The 25,632-nt window shown below is 44.6% G+C and overlaps 1 protein-coding gene across 6 annotated transcripts in view; it reads left to right on the top strand.

Moving 5' to 3' along the window:
• The window catches only part of LOC137345944 (von Willebrand factor A domain-containing protein 7-like), a 79,381-nt gene that overhangs the window by 16,141 nt on the left and 37,608 nt on the right, over window positions 1-25,632 (top strand). For all 6 annotated transcript variants that reach the window (XM_068009192.1, XM_068009191.1, XM_068009194.1 and 3 more), the window contains 6 exons: window positions 101-265; window positions 3,766-3,975; window positions 4,736-4,874; window positions 7,610-7,749; window positions 12,699-12,980; window positions 13,951-14,169. In XM_068009192.1, coding sequence (XP_067865293.1) covers window positions 101-265; window positions 3,766-3,975; window positions 4,736-4,874; window positions 7,610-7,749; window positions 12,699-12,980; window positions 13,951-14,169 — 1,155 coding nt within the window. The remainder of the gene's footprint in view (window positions 1-100; window positions 266-3,765; window positions 3,976-4,735; window positions 4,875-7,609; window positions 7,750-12,698; window positions 12,981-13,950; window positions 14,170-25,632) is intronic.

Below are 25,632 nucleotides of genomic sequence, written 5' to 3'. Positions count from 1 at the left end.
TCTTGTTTTTCAAGCCCTTACGAATCGCAGAAAAGGGATAAGAAATCCACCAATGTGTTTCCTTCTTGTGCCAGTCTATGACATTTCCTTTCTGTCTCAGGGAAGTGTAGACATGGCGGCCAAAAAGATTTGGGGCAGGATGACCCACCCACTGGAGGAATCAATAAGGAGACATCCGATCCTGCCCTCTCGCCTCATCACAAGCTGCACCAGAAGGCAGGACAACTCGCCATAAAGGCAACAGCAGATTTCTTCATTGGTCCCTGTGAGTAAAATCAGACTAAAGGTTTCGACTTAAACCGACCTCTCTCACTGTCTCGGTGTTGGGGGAGTCTCTGTGTGATTTCTGTTAAAAGTGTTACGACCGGCCACCGCCAGTTAAAATGTCTATGTTTTAAAATGGGGCAGTCGCTTACATCGGCCAAGAAAAAGGTTAAAAACCCATTGACCATTTACATTTACGCCACTTTTCAAAGCTGCTGGTTACAGCGTTTTAAATGCTCCTTGTATGTCGGGCCGCACTTATTCATCAGTTTGCACCTTGTTGAGGTGCGCCGAATGCAGGGAACAAACATAAACACATAACATGCTAAGTAAATAACACCTTGTTGAGCTCTTGTGTACTTTAATCCTTCTAACCCCCTAGAAATTGCATGTGGTTATAGCTGGTGCTAAGCATAGACTGCAGCAACAAATGTGGCTTCAATAGTGATCTACAGTGCATTGTAGAATACGGTTGTACCTACCAATACTTAGCACGGGCAAATCGCCTATATTGGCTCCTTCTGCCAACCATGGTTGCAGGCATTGGCACGCCTATCTGGTGATGACCCTGGGGAGCTTTGTCCCTTGGGTTTCGATCGGCGGGCAACCATTGCAAGAACTGTGCTAGCCATTGGAAGGGATAGAGGTGGTGCCACACAATACAGAGATGCACAGGCAGCGAGAGTATCAGTCTGCTACCCTTCCCTAGCTTTACCGCTGGTCCCTCTCGAACATACAGGCATCTGAAAAGGAGGAGGAGAAGAGACGGCCAGGCTCACCATCAAGCCGCCTCTTCCAGTCAATGCTTCAATCTCTGGACCATTCACCTGATCCCAGGTAACCAGATCTCACAGTGAAAGCAGAAACAAAAGAGAGGAGCCCGGCAGCTAATTCAGGAACCCATTCTGCCAAATTTCTCAGCAATTGCCTTTAGGCAATGAAACAAGACCCAGCACTTAGTGGCTGCCCATGATTTATTACAATTACAATATCATTGACACATATGTCCCCTGAGCAATTCCAGGAAAAAGCACTGGAGAATCCCAGCACTGCTGGTTTTGAAATAAGTTATGTACCACAATCTGTCTGGGCATGTCACACAAAAATTAATTGAGTAACAAGCTGGACTAATCTGGTGTTTACTAAGACAAGGAACCTGACAAACTATCGGTAGAAGCAAAGAGATTAGAGGCAGTGGATAGGGTAAAAATTGAGAGGGGGAGGGGGTCACTAAAAAGGTTGGCTATACTTAGGGTAGATAAGTCACCTGGTCCGGATGGCCTGCATCCCAGGTTGCTAAAGGAAGTGCGGATGGAGATAGTGGAAGGGCTTGCCATAATCTTCCAGTCTTCCCTGGATATGGGCGAGACGTCAAAGGATTGGAGAGTGGCAAAGGTGACACCCTTATTCAAGAAAGGGTGAAGGACAGTCCGAGTAATTACAAGCCAGTTAGTTTAACATCAGCGGTGGGTAAGGTTTTAGAAACAATAACCAGGGAAAATAATCAACAGGCTTTTGGGGAGATTTCAGTTAATTAAGGATAGTCGGCACAGATTTGTAAAAGGCCGATCATGCTTGACTAATCTAATTGAATTTTGTGATGAAGTAACAGAGAAGGTTGATGAAGGGAATGCAGTGGATGCTATCTATCTGGATTTGAAGAAAACTTTTGAGAAAGTACCGCATAAAAGGCTGGTTAACAAAACTGAGGCAAATGGAATAGGAGGGTCGGTGACTATTATGTAAAAAAAATTGGTTTGGGACAGAAAACAGTGATTCGTGGTAAGTGGTTTTTCAGACTGGAGGACGGTAGACAGAGCTTTTCCCCAAGGGTCGGTGCTGGGACCACTGCTTTTTTTGCTATATATAAATGACTTGGATCTTGGAATACAGGATAGAATCTCAAAATTTTCCAATGATACCAAACATGGAGCTAAAGCCTGGCTCCCCGACCCCAACCCGACCAAGCCTGACTACATGTGACGGGCTCGTCTCGGGTCGGGTCTGTATTCTGTGTACAGCATTCAGGCTCGGCTCGGGTTGGATTGGATTGTACTGTTTTGTTTCGTATTGTTTTCGGTTTAACGATTTTTTTCTGTTTCAATAATATGTTTGTTATTTTTGAGTCTGGTTGGGCATGAAAAAAAAATTAAAGGACTCAGGTCCGGGTCGGCTTCAGGTTGGCTGTTGTCGGGTCAGGCCCGGGTCGGGTTTGAATTTTGTACCCGAGCCAGGCTTTACTTGGAAGTGCGATGAACAGTAAAGATGATATAAACCACCCGCAACAGGACATAGATAAGCTAGCAAAATGGGCAGACAGGTGGCAGATGGAATTTAATACAGAACAAGTGTGAGGTGATGCATTTTGGCAGAAGAGATAGGGAGAAACAATACCGATGAATGGTGCAGTTTTAAAGAGTGTACAGGAACAGAGGGAGGTGCACGTACATTGATCTTTGAAGGTGGCTGGACATATTGAGAGGACAGTTAGCAAAGCATGTAGGATTGTGGGTTTCATAAATAAAGGTATTAAGTACAAAAGCAGGGAAGTTATGCTGAACCATTATAAAGCTCTGGTTAGGCCCCAACTGGAGTATTGCATCCAGTTCTGGTCACCACACTTAAGGAGGGAGGTGAGGCTCCTTGAGAGGAGGGTGCAGAGGAGATTTACCAGAATGATTCCAGGGATGGAGGATTTTAGTTGCAAGGTTAGGTTGGAAAAGCTGGGGTTGTTCTCCCTGGAGCAAAGGGGATTCTGGGGAGATTTGATAGAAGTGTACAAGATTATGACAGGCTTAGATAAGTTTAACAAGGAAAAACTGTTCCCATTAACTAATGGTACAAGGACTAGGGGACACAGATTGAAGGTTTTGGACAAGAAATGTAGGGGGAGTGTGAGGAAGAACTTGTTAACTGGGGTGGTGGAAGTGGAGACAATCAATGATTTCAAAAGGAAATTGGATGGATACTGGAAGGAAATAAATTTGCAGGGCTACGAGGATCGAACAAGGAAGTGGGACTGACTGGATTGCTCCGTGGACAGCCAGGGACGATGGGCTGATAGACCTCCTTCTACGCAGTAAATGACTCTATTACTTTAGTTAACCCCAAGGGCCTGATTAGACGGATGTGCATTTCCGATGGAGAGTTGGCACCACATGCCACGGAATTGTGGAAACGCGGGGAAAAATTTACATCCATTCGTGGGAAATCTCCGAGAATGCAAGTCATGGAACCAGTCCTGAAATGAAAGCAGAGACACTATTGGGATGATTTTGACCTAATTCCTGGGTGTCGGGGTGGAGGTGGGGGGAATCCTACGGGATGGGGTGGAAGACAGATTTTACATCCCACCCCGATCTCACTCTGTTGACTTCACTTTGCGTTGCCCCCGATCATGTCACTTTTCCCGATGGATTAGATTAAAATTCTCCCCCTCCCCCCGCCTTGCTCTTGGTTTACCATGTAAATTAAAGGTGTTTTTTATTATTATTATTACAGCCTATGGATTCCTGGATCGACTGGGACCAGATAAATTCAGGAAGTTCTTTAACCTGGAGGGATATTCCGTGGCCTTTGTCATTGATGTCAGTGGAAGTATGGGTGGTGAGATAAATGATGTGAAGACAATATGCATAGAAATGCTTAAAAAGTATCAAGACTCCTCGGATGCTCCATACAATTATGTCTTAGTGCCATTTAATGACCCGGGTACGTGACAGATTTTTCTTACTTCCTGTCTCCCTTTCTCTCTCCTTCTCATTTTCATGTTCCCCCTCTCATTTTCTATCATTTTCTCTCAGCTTTCCTCCCACTCCCCATGCCTTTGATTCCCACTCCTCCCTCACACGTTTTTTCCCTCCTTCTTTCTTCTTGCACTCTTCCCCACTTCTTGTCCGCTTTCTTGTCCACGCTGTTCCCTTTTTGCACTTTCTGTTCTCTCCCCCTCATTTCTCTTTCTCCTATTCTCTCTCCCCACTTTTTGTTCTCTGTCGCTTCTCGCTTTCTCTCTCTCCAATTTTTCACTATCTTGCTGTCATCTGTTCCCTTTTGCTTTCTCTCCTCCTCCCTCCCCTACCTCTTGTGTGCTCTAATCTTTTCTGTCTTTTTGTGCTCTCTCTTTGACCCTCCTCATTTTCCCTCTCTTGCTCTCTTCCCTCAATCTCTCTCTCCATTTCTCTACCCCTCATTTTTGCTTTCCCACTTGCTCTCCCTGGCCCCCTTGCTTTCGATCTCTCTTGCTCTTTCTCTCCTCACTCTTTCTTTCACTGCTCACCCTGTGCGCACTTTTCTCCTTTTTTCTCCCTGTTTCTTTTCCTCTTTCCTTCCCTTGCATCCTCTTTCTCTACCCTCTTCTTTCCCTTTTCTGTCTGTTGTCTCTCACCTCCCTTTTTTGATATTTACTGAATGACTGTGAAAGTTAATCAGAATAATGTTGCTAATTCCATCACATTATATTGCATTTGCACAGATTATGGACCGGTGGGAATTACGAGGAATATTGATGAATTACAGAATATGATTTTCAAACTCCGTGCGAATGGTGGAGGAGACTGTCCAGAATTGGCAATGACCGGACTTGAACTGGCCCTTCGTAACAGCATGCCAAGGTGGGAACTCATTCATTAATAGATACCTAACCCTGCCCCCCATTATTGCCCTTTTAAATTGATGCTGTTACCATTCTTTAACCCTCACCAAAAGGGGCAGCACAGTGGCACAGTGGCGAGCACCGCAGCTGCAGCAACCCGGGTTCAGTTCTGGGTACTGCCTGTGCGGAGTTTGCAAGTTCTCCCTGTGACCCCATGAGTTTCCTTCGGGTGCTCTGGTTTCCTCCCACTTGCCAAAGACTTGCAGGTTGATAGGTAAATTGGCCATTGTAAAAATTTCCCCTCGTGGAGGTAGGGGATAGGAGCAGTGAGGGAAGGTGGGGATGTGAGAGGGAAAATGGGACTAATGTAGGATTAGTATAAATGGGTGGTTGATGGTCGGCGCAGACTCGTGGGGCGAAAGGCCTGTTTCGGTGCTGTATCTCTCTACGACTAAAAGTAGAAGTCTGATAGTAATTTATCTGAATTTCCAGAAAGCATTTTTCAAAGTTCCACATGAGAGGCTTTTGAGGAACACTGAGGCTCACGAGATCAATGTCAAATTAGATGGCTGGATTGAAAACTGCATTGCCAGTAGGGAACAAAGGATGAGTCAGATTGATGAAGGATATCAGCTGCTAATAGAGTTCTGGGATCCTGGCTATCCCCATTGCTTATGAATGACTTGAAGGGGCGCATTTAGAAACATAAACCATTTATGACTCAGGAGGAGGCCATTTGGCCCATTGTGCCTGTGCTGGCCGAAAAAAGAGCGATCCAGCCTAATCCCACTTTCCAGCTCTTTGTCTGTAGCCCTGCAGGTTACAGCACTTCAAGAGCATATTCGAGTATTTTTTAAGATGTGATGAAGTTTTCTGTGTCTACCACCTTTCCAGGCAGTGAGTTTCAGACCCTCATTGCCTTCCAGGTGAAAAAGTAACTCCTCAACTCCGCTCTAATCCTTCTGCCCCCTCTGAACAGAATAGATAGGGAGAAACTGTTCCCATTGGTGGAAGGATCGAGAATGAGAGGGCACAGATTTAAGGTAATTGGCAAAAGAAACAATGGCGATATGAGGAAAAACTTTTCACGCAGCGAGTGGTTAGAATCTGGAATGCCCTGCCTGAGAGTGTGCTGGAGGAAGATTCAATCGAGGTTTTCAAGAGGGAATTGGATTATTATCTGAAAAAGAAGAATGTGCAGGGCTACGGGAAGAAGGCCGGGGTGTGGTACTAAAGTGGATTGCTCTTTTGGAGAGCCAGCACAGACACGACGGGCCCAATGGCCTCCTCTGTGCTGGAACAATTCAATGATTCAATTCTGTGATTTAAAGTTGGGTGAGGGAATGGAAGCTGGATTTTCATACAGGCAAATGCAAGACTGAACAGTCTGGGACTCTCTTAATAGAAAAGAGAAGGCATATGGGTGGGTTGCTGCAGATCTTTAAAATTGTGAAAGGGTTTGATGTGGTACATGTGGAGGAGGTGTTTAAAAATGAGTCTGTGCTAGGCAGGGAACCTAGTAGTTCAGTAAGCACAACAGATGTTGGGTGATTCGGACTTCGTGCAAGTTAGGACACGGCCAACAGAGTTTTTGCTGAGCTCAGATTTACAGAGGGTTGAATATGAGAGATTGGCCAAGAGACATTGGGGAGACCAAACGCCGATTGGGTGGCCGCTTTGCAGAGCACCTCCACTCAGTCTGAAAACATGACCCCGAGCTTCCCGTCACTTACCATTTCAACACCCTCCCCCTCCCCTGCTCTGTCCTGGGCTTGCTGTAGTGTTCCAGTGAACATTAACACAAGTTCAAGGAATAACATCTCATTTATCGATTTGGCACACGACAGACAACTGGACTGAATAGTGAGTTCAATAATTTCAGAGCATGACGGGCCCCCCTTTTTTATTTTTAGTTATTTTTCTTTTACTTTTTATTTTTATTTTATTTTAGCTTGTTGCATCATTAATTCATTTACTACGTGCCTGTCCACAGTTTTTTTTTTCATGTTTGTGCTTTTGGCCAGGGCCGTTCATTATTTGGTCATTTAACACCCTCTCTGCACTAAAGCTTTGTCTTTCACTACACCATTAACACACCCTTTGCCTATGCACTATGACCTCCATGTTAGTTATTCTCTGTGACCCTCTGTCCTATCAACACCTTCCCTTTTGTTATCTCCGGCCCCAGCCCTGCTTTATTTGCTTAAAACCTATTACATTTCGAACCTTTACCAGTTCTGATGAAACGTTAACTCTGCTTCTCTCTCCACAGATGCTGCCAGACCTGCTGAATATTTCCAGGGCTTTTTGTTTTTAGCATCCAGCATCTGCAATGTTTTACTTTTAATTTATTATATTGCAATAGTCAAGTCTAGAGGTAACAAAGCAGGAGATGAGTGTTGAAGCACCAGATGAGCTGAGGCAGGGACGGAGTTGGGTGATGTTACAAAAGTGGAAATAGGTAGTTTTAGTGATGGTGTTCAATTGATTGAAACTTGACTGGAACAAATGCTTTTTTTTTCTCCCCATGTCCGATATTTTTAGAAATAAATGTTTAATAAAGCAGAGCTATTTAACGTCCTGAGTGTTTTTTCTCCTGGCTGCTTGTCTCAGCAGTGACTTTGGGATTTGTCTTTAATTCCTGGAGATGCCAGTGCAATCCTGGAGAGTTGGCAGCTCTACCCCTGGACCTGCCAAACAGCTTACGGGTTAATGTAATTCACTAAAACACAGAATACATTCGTCTCTCCATAGGTCTCAGATCTTCTTCTTCTCTGACGCTGGAGCAAAGGACAAACAGAAGGAGGATCAAGTAAAAATCTTGGTAGAGACAACAAAAAGTAAAATTAATGTCCTACTGACAGGATACTGTGAGACCCGGAGAAAAAAGAGAAGTAAGTTGTATATTATTCCAACCAGCATCGGCAAATTTGAATACGCCTCTTTACAAATTCATTTTGGGGATTTGAGTGTCGGTCGCAGGGCCGGTATTTATTCCCTGTCCCTAGTTGCATTTGAGAACGTAGTGGTGAGCCGCCTTCCTGAATTGCTGCAGTTTGTTTGGTGAAGATATTCCCACAGTGGTGTTCGATAGGGAGTTCCAGGATTTTGACCGAGTATCGATGAATGAACTCATGCTTTACCTGTTCTGGGAGTGTTTGATGGGACAGTGTAGTGGGAGCTTTATTCAATATCGAACACATGCTGGACCTGCTCTGGGAATGTCTGACGGAACAGTGTAGAGGGAGATTCACTCTGTATCTAACCCATGCTCTACCTGCCTTGGGAGTGTCTGATGGGACAGTGTAGAGGGAGATTCACTCTGTATCTAACCCATGCTCTACCTGCTTTGGCAGTGTTTGATGGGACAGTGTTAGAGTGAGATTCACCCTGTATCTAATCCGCGCTGTACCTGTCCTGGCAGTGTTTTGATGGGACAGTCTGGACATTAAGTTGTGTGCAGAATCAGCTATACCTTCCCTGGAAAGATGTTTGGGTGGAGCTGGAGGAACTTGTTTACTATTAGGGCTTCTGATAATGGGGTGGTGTGGAGGGTGGGGGTGGGGAGTAATTATAATCTTACCCGGATGGGGCAAAACAGATCTGTACAGCTGGATACCAGTTTTACCAGATGCCCAATTCTACGGCTTGTATAATAGGTAGTCAAAACACACCGGTCAATTTTCTGGCAGGTGGGTTAAGAGTAACCCTGAGGAGTTGTCAAATTAAGGGTACAGTATTATTTATGTGCAACCAGATTTATCACTGTAGACAAATGTCAGAGATCGAAATGATGGAAGAAATGCTGGTCTTTCACTCAACATGTTGAACAGCACTTGGAGGAAGCACTGAGGGTGGCAAGGGCACTAAATGTACTCTGGGTGGGGGACTTGAATGTCCATCACCAAGAGTGGCTCGGTAGCACCACGTCTGACCAAGCTGGCCGAGTCCTAAAGGACACAGCTGCTAGACTGGGTATGCGGCAGGTGGTGAGGGAACCAACACGAGGGAAAACATACTTGACCTCATCCTCACCAATCTGCCTGCCGCAGATGCTTCTGTCCATGACAGTATTGGTAGGAGTGACCACCGCACAGTCCTTGTGGAGACGAAGTTCCGCCTTCACATTGAGGATACCGTCCATCATGTTGTGTGGCACTATCACCGTGCTAAATGGGATAGATTTCAAACAGATCTAGCAATGCAAAACTGGGCATCCATGAGGTGCTGTGGGCCATCAGCAGCAGCAGAATTGTACTCAACCACAATCTGTAACCTCATGGCCTGGCATATACCATTACCATCAAGCCAGGAGACCAATCCTGGTTCAATGAAGAGTGCAGGAGGGCATGCCAGGAGCAGCACCAGGCATAGCTCAAAATGAGGTGTCAACCTGGTGAAGCTACAACCCAGGACTACTTGCATGCCAAACTGCGTAAGCAGCATGCGATAGACAGAGCTAAGCGATCCCACAACCAACGGATCAGATCTAAGCTCTGCAGTCCTGCCACATCCAGCCGTGAATGGTGGTGGACAATTAAACAACTAACTGGAGGAGGTGGCTGCACAAATATCCCCATCCTCAATGATGGGGGAGCCCAGCACATCAGTGCGAAGGATAAGGCTGAAGCATTTGCAACAATCTTCAGCCAGAAGTGCCGAGTTGATGATCCATCTCGGCCTCCTCCTCAAGTCCCCAGCATCACAGATGCCAGACTTCAGCCAATTCGATTCACTCCACGTGATATCAAGAAACGACTGAAGGCACTGGATACTGAAAAAGCTATGGGCCCTGACAATATTCCAGCAATAGTACTGAAGACTTGTGTTCCAGAACTTGCTGCGCCCCTAGCCAAGCTGTTCCAGTACAGCTACAACACTGGCATCTACCCGGAAATGTGGAAAATTGCCCAGGTATGTCCTGTACACAAAAAGCAGGACAAGTCCAACCCGGCCAATTACCGCCCCATCAGCCTACTCTCAATCATCAGTAAAGTGATGGAAGGTGTCATCAACAGTGCCATCAAGCAGCACTTGCTTAGTAATAACGTGCTCAGTGACGCTCAGTTTGGGTTCCGCCAGGGCCACTCAGCTCCTGACCTCATTACAGCCTTGGTTCAAACATGGACAAAACAGCTGAACTCAAGAGGTGAGGTGAGAGTGACTGCCCTTGACATTAAGGCAGCATTTGACCAAGTATGACATCAAGGAGCTCTAGCAAAACTGAAGTCAATGGGAATCGGGGGGAAAATTCTCCACTGGTTGGAGTCATACCTAGCGCAAAGGAAGATGGTTGTGGTTGTTGGAGGTCAATCATCTGAGCTCCAGGACATCACTGCAGGAGTTCCTCAGGATAGTGTCCTAGGCCCAACCATCTTCAGCTGCTTCATCAATGACCTTCCTTCAATCATAAGGTCAGAAGTGGGGATGTTTGCTGATGATTGCACAATGTTCCGCACCATTCGTGACTGCTCATATACTGAAGCAGTCCAAGCAGAAATGCAGCAGGACCTGGACAATATCCAGGCTTGGGCTGATAAGTGGCAAGTAACATTCGCACCACACAAGTGCCAGGCAATGACCATCTCCAACAAGAGAGAATCTAATCATCTCCCCTTGACATTCAACGGCATTACCATCGCTGAATCCCCCACTATCAACATCCTAGGGGCTACCATTGACCAGAAACTGAACTGGAGTAGCCATATAAATACCGTGGCTCCAAGAGCAGGTCAGAGGCTAGGAATCCTGAGGCGAGTAACTCACCTCCTGACTCCACAAAGACTGTCCACCATCTAACAAGGCACAAGTCAGGAGTGTGATGGAATACTCTCCACTTGCCTGGATGGGTGCAGCTCCAACAACACTCAAGAAGCTCAACACCATCCAGGACAAAGCAGCCGGCTTGATTGGCACATCATCCACAAACATTCACTCCCTCCACCACCAACGCACAGTGGCAGCAGTGTGTACCATCTACAAGATGCACTGCAGCAACGCACCAAGGCTCCTTAGACAGCACCTTCCAAACCCGCGACCTCTACCACTAGAAGGACAAGGGCAGCAAATGCATGGGAACACCACCACCTGCAAGTTCCTCTCCAAGTCACACACCATCCTGACTTGGAACTATATCGCCGTTCCTTCACTGTCGCTGGGTCAAAATCCTGGAACGCGCTTCCTAACAGCACGGTGGGTATACCTACCCCAAATGGACTGCAGCGGTTCAAGAAGGCAGCTCACCACCACCTTCTCAAGGGCAATTAGGGATGGGCAATAAATGATGGCCTGGCCAGCGACGCCCACATCCCATGAATGAAAAAAACCCAACAAAAACAACTTGTGCGTCTATGTGCGTGTATAGGTTATTGTGGAAAATAAAAGCTCACAGTGTAGGGGTAACATTTTGGCATGGATAGAAAATTGGCTAACTGACCGGAAACAGAGAGTAGGCATAAATGGGTCATTTTCTGGTTGGCAAGATGGAACAAGTGGTGTGCCACACGGCTCAAAGATCTGGCAAATGTGGAAAAATGCGGAATTGTCCATTTTGGCAGGAAGAATGAAAAGAAGCATATTATCTAAATGCTGAGAGATTGCAGTGCTTTGAGATGCAGAGGGACCTGGGTGTCTTAGTGCATGAATCATGAATGGTTAGTATTTAGGTACAGCAAGTAATTAGGAAAGCTAATAGAATGTTATTATTTATTGTGAGGGGAATTGAATACAAAAGTAAGGAGGTTATGCTTCAGCTATACAGGGCATTGGTGAGACCACATCTGGAGTACTGCACACAGTATTGGGCTCCTTATTTAAGGAAGGATGTAAATGCGTTGGAAGCAGTTCAGAGAAGGTTTACTAGACTAATACCTGGAATGGGCAGGTTGTCTTATGAGGAAAGGTTGGACAGGCTAGGCTTGTATCTGCTGGAGTTTAGAAGAGTAAGTGGCGACTTGATTGAAAAATATAAGATCCTGAGGGGTCTTGACAGGGTGGATGTGGAAAGGATGTTTCCCCTTGTGGGAGAATCTTGAACTAGGAATCACTGTTTAAAAATAAGGGGTTGCCCATTTAAGACAGAGATGAGGAGAATTTTTTTTTCTCTCAGAGGGTCATGAGTCTTTGGAACTCTCTTCCTCAAAAGGCAGTGGAAGCAGAGTCTAAATATTTTGAAGGCAGAGGTAGATAGATTCTTGATAAGCAAGGGGGTGAAAGGTTATCGGGCTCGGTGGGAATGTGGAGTCGAGGTTACAGTCAGATAAGTCATGATCTTATTGAATGGCAAAGCATGCTCGAGGGGCTGAGTGGCCTACTCCTGCTCCTAATTCATATCTTTGTTTATATACGTATATGTGTGTATATATATATTTATATATATATATATATATATATATATATATGTATATAATATGTTATATATATATGTATGCATTATATATATGTTACAGATATCCTTTAATGTCATAAAAGCATCTCTAGGTGCTTCACAAAGGTGAATATGAGACATAAATTGACTGTAAACCACATGAGGAGATACCAGCACAGGTAACTGAAAGCTTGATCAAAGAGATAGCTTTTAAGGAGGAGGCGAGTCAATATAGTCAGTTAGTGTGATGAAATGAACATGACTTGGTGTGAACTAGGATACAGGCAGTAGAGTTTAGGATGAACTCAGGTTTCTGGCCAGGAGAGCATTGGAATAGTTGGGTCAGGAGGTAACAAAGACATGGTTGAGGATTCCAGCAGCAGGTGAGTTGAGGCAGGGATGAAGCTGGGAAACATTATGATATCACATCTTTGAAACCATCTCATGCCCTGATTTGCCAATTCCAATCTGGAACAGGTCCGCCAGTGACTTCCCGGCAGAAGCGCAGCTCATCCAAGAACATTTTCGAGCAACTAGCCGAGTTCTCTGGAGGCTACTACGTGCAAACACAGAAAGGGGCATTGGCGAATGTCCTGGGCTTGGTGGAGATGGCTCTCAATGCAGCCCCTGTCAAGATCTTTACCGCAGAAACAGAAGACCAAGAAGTCTCCTTTCCCGTCGACGAAATGCTCGAGGAGTTCTCAATCTCCGTGAAGTCCACAGCATCGGTGGTTAATTTAGTCGTACAGCAGCCATCCGGTGAGTTACTGAGAGCGTCGAGATTTATTTCCTTACAGCAGAGAAAGTCAAGGGGAGATTTAGTCGAGGTGTTCAGAATTCCAATTGGTTTTGATAGAGTAAATAGGGAGAAACTGCTTCCAGTGGCACAATGGGTCGGTAACCAGAGGACACAAATTTGATTTAAGTGGCAAAAGAACCAGAGGGGAAGATGAGACGAGTTCTTCTTACGCAACGAGTTGTGATCGGGAATGCACCGTCGGAAAGGGAGGTGGAAGCAGATTCAGTAACTTCCAAAAGGAATTTGGGAGGGCAAGATTTGCAGGGCTACGGGGAAAGAGGAGGAGGAGTGGGACTAATTGGCTAGCTCTTTCAAAGAGCCAGCACAGGCAGGTGGGCTGAATGGCCTCCTTCTGGCCTGTATCATTCTATTATATCCAATTATATATAATTTGGAAATTCTAATGCTGGGTGTTGTCCCTGGTGTACAGAGAACTGGCACAACAAGCCTTCCAGTGTTGCTCCCCTCTGGAGCTGGACGTTCCCGCTATCAGCTGGCTGCTGAATGTGGCCTGCTGTCAGTAAGTCCTCCAGGTAAGCCCTGAGGAGGATGAACCATGAGTGGGCCCACAGTGAACACTGAGCAACAAGCAGCAATATGCTCCTCCCTGGGACATGTGCAGGTCTTCCCAGTGGGTCATTTCTTATCGCAAGAGTGATTTAGTGGGGAAACAGACTTGAGGAGGGCGATTTTAACTCGATCCAGTCATTGAGAAACCGACGGGATTGGGGCAAATCTGAAGTCGAGGGGGAGCAATGTTGGCGGGCGTGTAAAACTGCTTTTCCTCCTGACCCCGTGGGATTCCCACCTGACAAGCTCGGTTCAAATTACTTGCCGTGGTAACAGTGCAAAAACCTGGAGACCGGTGTGAAGACGTTTCCTGAATGTCAGATTGCTTCCGTGACGTGCGCCCGCCTTTTGCATCTGCAGGGACTGCGGCAACCGTCACCAAACTGATTGACACAATAATGCACAAGGCCGTGGAGATCGCTCCGATTGCTGAAAGGGGAGAATGGAAGCTCAGGATCAACGGCGCAACAGACACCTACGTCATTGACATCTCCGGGAAAAGCCTCCTGGATTTCTCCTATCAAATCATGGAAGAAGCAAACGGTTACACCCTTCCAATCCAGGGGAGACCTGTTAGAGGTGAGGCATTTTTAAACAGAGGCTACAGTGGAACATAAAGGGGTAAGGCAGTTTCTTCAGCCAGCTCCATCACTCAGTTAGAACATGACCAGCCTTCACCTCTACTCGATTTGTCCACCTCAACTCCATATCCAATGATACCTTTACCCGATAACTACCTATTATTCTCAGTTTTGAAATCACCAATTGTACAACCCTCACCCCCCAACACCCATCGTATTTTAGGGAGGAGAGAATTCCAGATTCCCACTGCATTCTGTGTGAAAAAGAGCTTCCTTCCTATAAATGAGCTGGCTCTAATTTTGAGATAATGTCCGCTCTTTCTTGATTTGTCCCACCGGAGGAAATCGTTTCTCTGCATCTACCCCTGTTGTAGTCTCTGGATATTTTAAACACCTGGCTTAGATCGTTCCCTGCTAGCCCTGTACCCCTGCCTCCAACACACACCCACCCCCCGTCCTCCCAAACTTCTATACTCAAGGGAATGTGAGCCACATTTATGCAGTCTGTCCACCAAAGCCAATCAAGTATAAAGTGGACAACAGGAAAGTATGAGAGAACCTTTCTGTGAGAAGCAGACAGGACCGGATGCTTTTATTGAGGGACCTTGGTGGACGGGCAGAGCATACAGTGCAGCAGAACATCTAGGTGAAGAAGACTAAAAGAGAAGATGAAACAAGGTAAGATGAGGTGCTCAAATCACCGACCAGCCCTACTTAAGTCAGTATAGCATGTGTACGATAGAGGTTCTGAACTTCCCACCGTTGAACAACCGAATCACAGATTCATAGAATAGTAACAGCACAGAAGGAGGCCATTCGGCCCATCAAGTCTGCATCAGCTCTTTCGAAGAGCAGTCCAGTTGGTCGCACTCACTCACTCAATTTTTTCTCCTTCAAGTATGTATCACAGAATCACAGAATTGTTACAGCGCAGAAGGAGGCCATTCGGCCCATCATGTCTGCACTGGCTCTCCGAGTGAGCAATTCACTTAGTTCCATTCCCCTGCCTTCTCCCCATAACCCTGCACATTCTTCCTTTTCAAATAACTATCTAATTCCCTTTTGAATGCCTCGATTGAATCTGCCTCCACCACACTCTCGGGCAGTGGATTCCAGATGCTAACCACTCATTGCGTGAAAAAGTGTTTCCCCGTGTTGTCCCTGCTTCTTTTGCTAATTGCCTTAAATCTGTGCCCTTTTGTTCTCAATCTTTTCATGAATGGGAGCAGTTTCTCCCTCTCTACTATGTCCAGACCACTCATGATTTTGAAAACCTCTATCAAATCACCTCTCAACCTTCTCTTCTGCAAGGAAAGCTGTCCCAAGTTCTCCATTCTATCTTCATAACTGAAATTTCTCATCCCTGGATCCATTCTCGTGATTCTTTTCTGAACTCTCTCCAATGCCTTCACATCTTTCCTTAAATGTGGTGCTCAGAACTGGACGCAATACTCCAGCTGAGGCCAAACTAGTGTCTTATACACATTCAACATAACTTCCTTGCTCTTGTACTCTATGCCCCTATTAATAAAGCCCAGGATACTGTATGCTTTATTAACCTCTTAATGACTTATGCATATATACACCCAGGTCCCTCTGCTCCTGCATTCCTTTTAGAATTGTATCCTTTATTTTATATGTTCTTCCTACCAAAATGAATCACTTCACACTTCTCCGCATTGAACTTCACCTGCCACCTGTCTGCCCATTCCACCAAGGTCTATGTCCTTTTGAAGTTCTGCACCATCCTCCTCAAAGTTCACAATGCTTCCAATTTTCGTATCATCCGTAAATTGAAAAAAACGTTAAAAGTGCGCCAAAGAGTTGGAGGCCGGAGAGAGAGCAGCGGGAACAGAGATTTAAAAAGCGCGCTAAAGAGTCGGAGGCCGAGGAGAGAGAGAGCGAGAGAGCAGCGAGAGCGGAGATTTAAAAAGTGCGCCGAAGTGTCGGAGGCTGGAGAGAGAGAGAGTGCGGTGGGAGTAGAGTGGGCAGAAAAATTGAAAAGTGACATTGAGGAACATCGCAATCAACAGAGAAAGCAGGAAAACAGAAACCGGCCAGGGTGAGTATACTGGTAAGCTTTTAATTTAATCTCAATCAAATATAAAAGAAGACTTGATAGATTCATTAGCATATAAACTAGAAACTAAAATGGATTTTATAATTTATAATACAGAGTGAGAGAGAAAGACCAACAGGGAGTGTATTAGTTCAAATCAGGACAACTAATGCATAAGCTGTATTAAGCATTATTAGGGGTTATCAGTATTCGTAAGGTTTACAAGTAGTAGTAAGGTTTATTAGTATTGGCAAAGCTTTATTTGCATTGGTAAGGTTTATTATCAGTAGGAAGTAATGAAGAAAAGTATAACTTTAGCTGTAAGTGGTACTAGCATTTAATATGCACAGTAAATTCGACTAAACATAGGAATTATTCTAAGTTAATTAAGAAAGTAATTAAAGTAAATTAACTAATAGCTTAAGTAACAATGGCCAGACAGGTGTAATGTTGCAGCTGTGCTATGTGGGAGTTTTTGGATGCCGTGACATCTGCAGAAACTGTAAGCAGCTAGAGGGATTCCGGATCAGGATTATTGATCTGGAAGCCAAACTGCAAACACTGCGCAACCAAAGGGAGGGGGAGAACTACCTGGACACTTTGTTCCAGAAGACGATCACATCTCTGAGAACAGGGTCATCTGTTTGGTCAGCAGTGAGGGACAGGAGGAGGTGACCGTGTGTGAGGCAGGTAAAGGGACTGAGCAGACAGTAGTGGAGCAGCCTCAGACTTTGTAATTGTCGAACAGATTTGAGGTGCTGTCAGCATGTGTGGACGACAGCGAGGTCAGCAAGGTGGATGAGCAGACTGGCCATGGAACTGTGGTACAGGAAGCCATTCAAGTGGGGGGAGCAACAAGGAATGTAGTGGTAGTAGGGGATAGTATAGTGAGGGGGATTGACACTGTTCTGTGCAGCCGAGAGCATGAGTCCAGAAGGCTGTGTTGTCTACCCGGTGCCAGGGTTCGGCACATCTGCTCAGGGCTGGACAGGAACTTGGAGTGGGAGAGGGAGGATCCAGTTGTCATGATCCATGTAGGTACCAATGACATAGGTAGGAAAGAGGTTCTGCTTAGATAGTATGAGGAGCTAGGCATCAAATTGAAGAGCAGGACCTCAAGGGTAATAATCTCTGGATTATTACGTGAGCCACGTGCCAATTGACAGAGGACACATAAGATTAGTGAAATGAATACATGGCTTAAAGATTGGTATGGGAGAAGTGGGTTTTGGTTCGTGGGGCACTGGCAGCAGTACTGGGGAAAGTGGGGGCTGTACCGTTGGGGCAGTCTGCATCTGAACCGTGCTGGGACCAATGTTCTAGCAAACCAAATAACTAAGGAGGTAGAGAGGGCTTTAAACTAAACAAGGGGGAGTGGATGAGGGATCAAGCTTGGGTAGATGTAACAAATCAAAGAGTAGAGTCAAGGCAGGAGAGCAGAATAGTAATATGGGAAATGAAGGTCGGAGAATGGCAGGAAGAACAGAGAGAAAAAAAACTAACAACACACCAACAGTCAAGACTAGATGTTTCAGAGATAACAAAAAGACTAAACCAAAGGCTCTGTATGTGAATGTAAGTAGCATTCATAACAAAGTAGACGAACTGATAGCGCACATTGAAGTAAATAAATATGATCTAATCACTGCTACGGAGACGTGGCTGCAGGATGACAAGAATTGTGTCCTCAATATTGAGGGGTATATAACGTTCAAGAAGAATAGGAAGCTAGGTAAAGGTGGAGGGGTAGCACTGTTAATCAAGGATGGCATTGGTGCAATAGTTAGAGATGACCTTGGTTCAGGAGATCAGGATGTAGAATCAGTTTGGGTGGAGATGAGGAATAGTAGGGGAAAGAGGTCACTAGTGGGAGTGGTCTACAGGGTCCTGAACAGTAATCACAATGTAGGACGAAGTATACAAAAAGAAATATTGGGTACTTGTGTTAAAAGGACGTCAATATTCATGGGTGATTTTAATCTACATATAAACTGGAAAAATCAGATTGGCAATAGTAGCCTGGATGAAGAGTTCATAGAATGCTTTCGAGATACTTTCTTAGAGCAGCATGTTCTGGAACCAAACAGAGAGCAGGTTATATTAGTCCTGGTATTGTGTAATGTGATAGGATTAACTAATGACCTCACAGTAAAGGCACCTCTAGGTAGCAGCGACCACATTATGATTGAATTTTACAACCAGTTTGAAAGAGAGGAGTGGGTCTAGAATAGTATTTTAAACTTAAATAAGGCCAACTATGTGGGCATTAAAGCTGAGCTAGCTGAAGTGAACTGGGATACTAGGCTAGGAGATGGATCAATAGAGAAGCAGTGGCAGACATTTAAGGGGATATTTCAGAATGCTGAGAATAAGTATATTCCTACTATAAAGAAAAATTCTAAGGGGAGGACCCACCATCCGTGGTTAGCTAAAGAAGTTAAGGAAAGCATTAAACTTAAGGAAAAAGCATAGAATTGTGCAAAGATGAGTGGCAGGTCAGATGAATGGTCAGAATATAAAGAACAACAGAGAATGACTAAAATATTAACCAGGAGAAAAAAAATAGTGTATGAGAGGAAGCTAGCTAGAAATATAAAAACGGATAGCAAGAGTTTCTGTAGGTATTTAAAAAGGAAAAGAGTAAGTAAAGTGACTGTCGGCCTCTGGAGAATGAAAATGGGGAGTTAATAGTAGATAGTAAGAAAATGGCGGATGAAATGAACAAATATTTTGCTGCTTCATTATAGAGGATACAAAAAACATTCCAGTAATAGCTGTATATCAGGAGGTGAAAGGAAAAGAGGAACTTGGTGAAATTACAATCACTAGGGAGGCAGTACTGAGCAAAGTGATGGAGCTGCGGGCTGACAAGTTCCCGGGTCCTGATGGGCTTCATCCTAGGGACTCAAAAGAGGTGACTAATGAGGTAGTAGATGCATTTGTGTTAATTTTTCAAAATTCGCTAATTTCTGGAAAGGTTCTATCAGACTGGAAAGTAGAAAATATAACCCCTCTATTCAAGAAGTGAGGTGGGGGGTGTTGTGGGAGGAGGCAGAAAACAAGCAAATATAGGCCAGTTAGCTTGACGTCTGTTGCGGGGAAGGTGTTAGAATCGATCATTAAGGAGGTTGTCGCTGGGCACTTAGAAAAACTCAAGGTAATCGAGAATAGTCGGCATGGTTTTGTGAAAAGGAAGTTTAACCAATTTATTGGAGTTCTTTGAAGGAGTAACATGTGCTGTGGATAAAGTGGAGCCTATTGACGTACTGTACATGGATTTCCAGAAGGCATTTGACAAGGTGCCACATAAAAGGTTATCGCGCCAAGTAGGAGCTCATGGTGTAGGAGGTAACATATTAGCATGGATGGAAGATTGGCTGGCTGGCAGAAAACAGAAAGTATACATAAATGGGTCCTTTTCTGACTGGCAGGATGTGATGAGTGGAGTCCCACAGGGGTCTGTGCCGGGGCCTCAACTTTTTACAATTTATGTCAATGACTTAGATGAAGGGATCGATGACATGGTAGCCAAATTTGCAGATGACACAAAGATAAGTAGGAAAATATGTTGTGAAGAGGACATAAGGAGGTTGCAGACCGATGTAGATAGGTTGAGTGAGCGGGCAAAAATCTAGCAGATGGAGTATAATGTGGGAAAATGTGAAGTTGTTCACTTTGACAGGAAGAATAAAAAAGCAGAGTATTACCTAAATGGAGAATGACTGCAGATTTCCGAGGTGCAGAAGGATCTAGGTGTTCTAGTGCAGGAGTCACAAAAAGTTAGTATGCAGGTACAACAAGTAATAAAGAAGGCTAATGGAATGCTATCCTTTATTACAAGAGGAATTGAAAATAAAAGTAAGGATGTCACGCTTCAGTTATACAGGGCATTGGTGAGACCACATCTCGAATACTGTGTGCAGTTTTGGTCTCCTTATTTAAAAGGAAGGATGTAAATGCGTTGGAGGCAGTTTAGAGGAGGTTTACAAGATTGGTACCTGGAATGAGCGGGTTGTCTTATGAGGAAAGGTTGGACAGACTGGGCTTGTTTTCACTGGAGTTTAAAAGAGTGAGGGGAGACTTGATTTAAGTATGTAAGATCCTGAACGGTCTTGACAAGGTGGCTGTAGAAAGGATGTTTCCTCTTTTGGGTGAGTCCAGAACTAGGGTCACTGTTTTAAAATTTGGGGTCACCCTTTTAGGACAGAGATGAGGAGACATTTTTTCTCTCAGCGGGTTTTACGACTTTGGAATTCTCTGCCTCAGAAGGCGGTGGAGGTGGGATCATTGAATATTTTTAAGGCGGAGGTAGATAGATTCTTGTTATCGAGTCATAGAGTTTTTCCAGCACAGAAATAGGCCCTTCGGCCCATCGTGTCTGTGCCGGCCATCAAGCACCTATCTATTCTAATCCCATTTTCCAGCACTTGGCCTGTCGCCTTGTATGCTATGGTGTTTCAAGTGCTCATCTAAAAACTTCTTAAAGGCTGTGTGAGTTCCTACCTCTACCATCCCTTCAGGCAGTGTCTTCAAGGTTTCAACCACCCTCTGGGTGAAATTTTTTTTCCTCAAATCCCCTCTAAACCTCCTGCCCCTTACTTTAAATCTATGCCCCCTGGTTACTGACATGTCCTCGAAGGGAAAACGTTTCTTCCTATCTACCCCTCATAATTTTGTATATAATTTTGTTAGGCATTTTTGTTAGGCAAGGAAATCAAAGATTATCAGGGATAGATGGGAGTGTGGATTTCGAGTCAGAAATAGATCAGCAATGACCTTATTGAATGATGGAGCAGGCTCGAGGGGCTGAATGGCCTACTTCTACTCCTAATTCGTATGGTTGTATGGTGAATTTTGAAATTGTGCCCTTTTACCAAGGTCTAGGCCATTAATATGTATCAGGAAGAACAAGGGTCCCAACACTGACCCCTGGGGAACTCCACTATAAACCATCTTCCAGTCCGAGACACATCCATTAAGCAGTACCTGGCCAATTACTGCCCCATCGGTCTATTCCCGATCATCAGTAAAGTGATGGAAAGTGTCATCAACAGTGCCATCAAGCGGCACTTGCTCAGCAATAACTTGCTCACTGATGCTCAGTTTGGGTTCCACCAGGGCCACTCAGCTCCTGACCTCATTACAACCTTGGTCCAAACGTGGACAAAAGAGCTGAGCTCAAGAGGTGAGGTGCGAGTGACTGCCCTTGATACTGAGGTAGCATTTGACTGAGTGTGGCATCAAGGAGCCCTAGGAAAAGTGGAGTCAATGGGAATCAGGGAGAAAACTCTCAGTTGGTTGGAGTCATACCTAGTACAAAGAAAGATGGTTGTGGTTGTTGGAGGTGAATCATCTCAGTCCAAGGACATCACTGAAGGAGTTCCTTCGGGTAGTGTCCTGGGTCTAACCATCTTCAGCTGCTTCGTCAATGACCTTCCTTCCATTATAAGGTCAGAGGTGGGGATGTTTGCTGATGATTGCATAATTTTCAGCACCACTCGTGACTCCTCATATACTGAAGCAGCCCGTGTCCAGATGCAGCAAGACCTGGACAGCATCCTTTTACTATTTATATGCCTGTAGAAGACTTTGGGATTTCCTTTTATGTTAGCTGCCAGTCTCTTTTCATGCTATCTCTTTGCTTCTCTTATTTGCTTTGTCACTTTCCCTCTGAACCTTTTATATTCAACCTGATTTTCTGTTGTATTATCTACATGACATCTGTCATAAGCTCATTTTTTCTTCTTTATCTTATTCTCTATCTCTTTTGTCATCCAGGGAGCTCTGGATTTGTTAGTCCTACCTGTTCCTTTTGTGGGAATATATCTTGACTCTGCCTGAACTGTCTCTTCTTTGAAGGTAGCCCATAAAATACTGTTTTTCTTGCCAAACAATATGTTTGGCACAGATCCATTCTTCACCCATTGAAGTTCGCTTTCCCCCAGTTAATTATTCTTACTCTGGATTGTTCTTTGTCCTTTTGCATTGTTAACCTAAACCTTATGGTACCATGATCCTAAATGTTCTCCTGCTGACACTTGGATCTACCTGGCCCACTTCATTCCCAAGAACCAGGTCTAGCAGTGCCTCCTTTCTTGTTGGACTGGAAACATACTGCTGTGGACAATTTTCCTGAACACAATGACTTTAGTCTCTTAATTTCTTCGACCTTCATGCATCAGTCCTGCAGAGCAGTCAAGCTTCCCATGCTCTTGAAAGGGTCAAATTTGCTTATGATCAAATCTTTGAGCTTTCCTATTTTGCTCAACGTAATTCAATTTAAACTGTGATGGGACGAGGCGATTATGGTAAAAGACAAATTTAGGATTGAGATTAGGGAGACCTTCACGCAAATAAATGTTTGGTGCAACTTCAGGTAGGGTAGCAGAGGTAAGGACCATGGAATAATTACAGAGATGGCTGGCAAATCAAACATTTTGCAATGTGGTTGAATGATCTTTTTCACCCAACTTACCCTCACGATTTGTGACTCTTGTATCAGTTGTCAGAATTCTCAGCATTTTGTACAAGGCGTTCTCTCAAGTTTAATGTCATTAGTCATTCCTGGAAATAGATCTTGGTTCTTTTAGAATCCAGAACACATCTTTTATGATAGTCTGCATCCCAGAGTACTTAAGGAAGTGGCCCTAGAAATAATGGAGGCATTGGTGGTCATCTTCCAAGATTCTTGGAAGATGACCAGATTGGAGGGTAGCTAATGTAACCCCACTATTTAAAAAGGGAGGTAGAGAGAAAACAGGGAATTATAGACCAGTCAGCCTGACGTCGGTAGTGGGGAAAATTCTGGAGTCCGTTATCAAAGATTTTATAGCAGATCACTTAGGGGCAGCACAGTGGCGTAGTGGTTAGCACCGCAGCCTCACAGCTCCAGCGACCTGGGTTCAATTCTGGGTACTGCCTGTGCAGAGTTTGCAAGTTCTCCCTGTGACTGCGTGGGTTTTCGCCGGGTACTCCGGTTTCCTCCCACAGCCAAAGACTTGCAGGTTGATAGGTAAATTGGCCATTGTAAATTGCCCCTAGTATAGGTATGTGGTAGGAATATGGGATTAATGTAGGATTGATATAAACGGGTGGTTGATGGTCGGCACAGACTCGGTGGGCCGAAGGGCCTGTTTCAGTGCTGTATCTCTAAAAAAAAAAGAACAGTGGTAGAATCGGGCAGAGTCAGAATGGATTTATGAAAGGGAGATCATGTTTGACAAATCTACTAGAATTCTTCGAGAATGTAACTTGTAGAGTTGCTGAGAGGGAGCCAGTGGATGTGGTTTATTTGGACTTTCAGAAGGCTTTCGACAAAGTCCCACATAAGAGATTAGCATGTAAAATTAAAGCGCATGGGATTGGGGATAGTGTATTGCGATGGATAGAAAATTGGTTGGCAGACAGGAAAGAAAGAGTAGGAATAAACGGGTCTTTTTCCGAATGGCAGGCAGTGACTAATGGGGTAACGCAGGGATTGGTGCTAGGACCCCAGCTATTCACAATATACATTAATGATTTAGATGAGGGAACTAAATGTTATATCTCCAAATTTGCAGATGACACAAAACTGGGTGGGAGGGTGAGTTGTGAGGAGGATGCAGAGAGGCTTCAGGGTGATTTGGACAAGTTGAGTGAATGGGCTAATGCATGGCAGATGCAGTATAATGTGGATAAATGTGAGGTTATCCACTTTGGTAGCAAAAACAGGAAGGCAGATTATTATCTGAACAGCTATAAACTGAGAGAGGGGAATATGCAGCGAGACCTGGGTGTTCTCGGACAGCAGTCGCTGAAGGTAAGCATGCAGGTGCAACAGGTGGTAAAAAAGGCAAATGGTATGTTGGCCTTCATAGCGAGAGGATTCGAGTACAGGAGCAGGGATGTCTTGCTGCAATTATACAGGGCCTTGGTGAGGCCACACGTAGAATATTGTGTGCAGTTTTGGTCTCGTTATCTGAGGGAGGATGTTCTTGCTATAGAGGGAGTGCAGCGAAGGTTTACCAGACTGATTCCTGGGATGGCGGGACTGACGTATGAGGAGAGATTGAGTCGGTTAGGATTATATTCGCTGGAGTTCAGAAGAGTGAGGGAGGATCTCATAGAAACCTATAAAATTCTAACAGGACTTGACAGGGTAGATGTAGGAAGGATGTTCCTGATGGTGGGGGAGTCCAGAACCAGGGGTCGTGGTCTAAGGATACGGGGTAAACCTTTCAGGACTGAGATGAGGAGAAATTTCTTCACCCAGAGAGTGGTGAGCCTGTGGAATTCGCTACCACAGAAAGCAGTCGAGGCCAAAACATTGTATATTTTCAAAAAGGAGTTAGATATAGCTCTTGGGTCTAAAGGGATCAAAGGGTATGGGGCGAAAGCGGGAACAGGCTACTGAGTTGGATGATCAGCCATGATCATAATGAATGGCGGAGCAGGCTGGAAGGGCCGAATGGCCTCCTCCTGTTCCTATTTTCTATGCTTCTATGTTTGTTGCCTAATATCCAGTTAAACATTAGCATGGCTAGGAGATCTTAACCAAGAACCCTAAAGTGTGCCGCCCTATAAATTGTCCTGTTTGTACAGGAATGTAAGGTATCTGTCGAGACAGGCACAGCTTCAAGCCAGCAATTAGTTTATTTTTGCAAAAAATACAGGAGAAAGATATGGCTTTCACAGTAAAACCGATTATCTTACGGCGCACTGTCAGCTTCTTATTATGTAAATAAAGACTCAGTTTGCTCGATCAGCTATTTCAAACTAAGCTGCTTCAAGCTTTTTGAACTTTCTTTTGTCGCCTGCTAAGCTTAGAGGTTACTCTGTATCTGGGAGAGAACAGTCTCCTGCCTTAGGTCAGTGCTAAACAATATACAGTTCACAATCCAATTGCCTCACAATGAATATTTCAGCAACGTTGACTGAGTCTATCTTTATTGATGGCCCAAAAAAATTCTCTCAATGATGCAACCATTTTCGCTTACTGACTTATGGGATCTTCCCATTCTTTTGAAAGAATAAGACATTGGACATTATGTACAACACTCCTGAAATATTAAGACTGTGTTATGACCAGGTGAGAAGGGGTCTAGGGGCTTCCTCTCAGCCCTTGCCTGGTCTAAACGTAACAAGGTTTAATTTTAAAAACACTGTGTTTTTAGCTCCCCCTCAGTCCTTGTTCATTGCTTTCCGATTGTAAGGCTTTCTTCGATTTAAACAAGAAAGGTGGAAGTTTATTAATCTTAAACTCTAATTCAGTTAATGACTATGAGCATAGCATACATATGCAATAAACACACACGCAGATAGAGACAGAAAAAGTAGAAGGAATAAAGGGGAAAAGTTTAAGGCAATATCTGGTAGTTATTTAGGGTCCTTTAAGTTTGATGTGGAGTCTTTGGTTGCCGGTAA

The sequence above is a fragment of the Heterodontus francisci genome, chromosome 29 (assembly GCF_036365525.1).
Source record: "Heterodontus francisci isolate sHetFra1 chromosome 29, sHetFra1.hap1, whole genome shotgun sequence".
NCBI classification, from domain to species: Eukaryota; Metazoa; Chordata; class Chondrichthyes; order Heterodontiformes; family Heterodontidae; genus Heterodontus; species Heterodontus francisci.
Note: the sequence above shows the minus strand (reverse complement) of the source record. Positions and strands in the feature narration are given on the sequence as shown.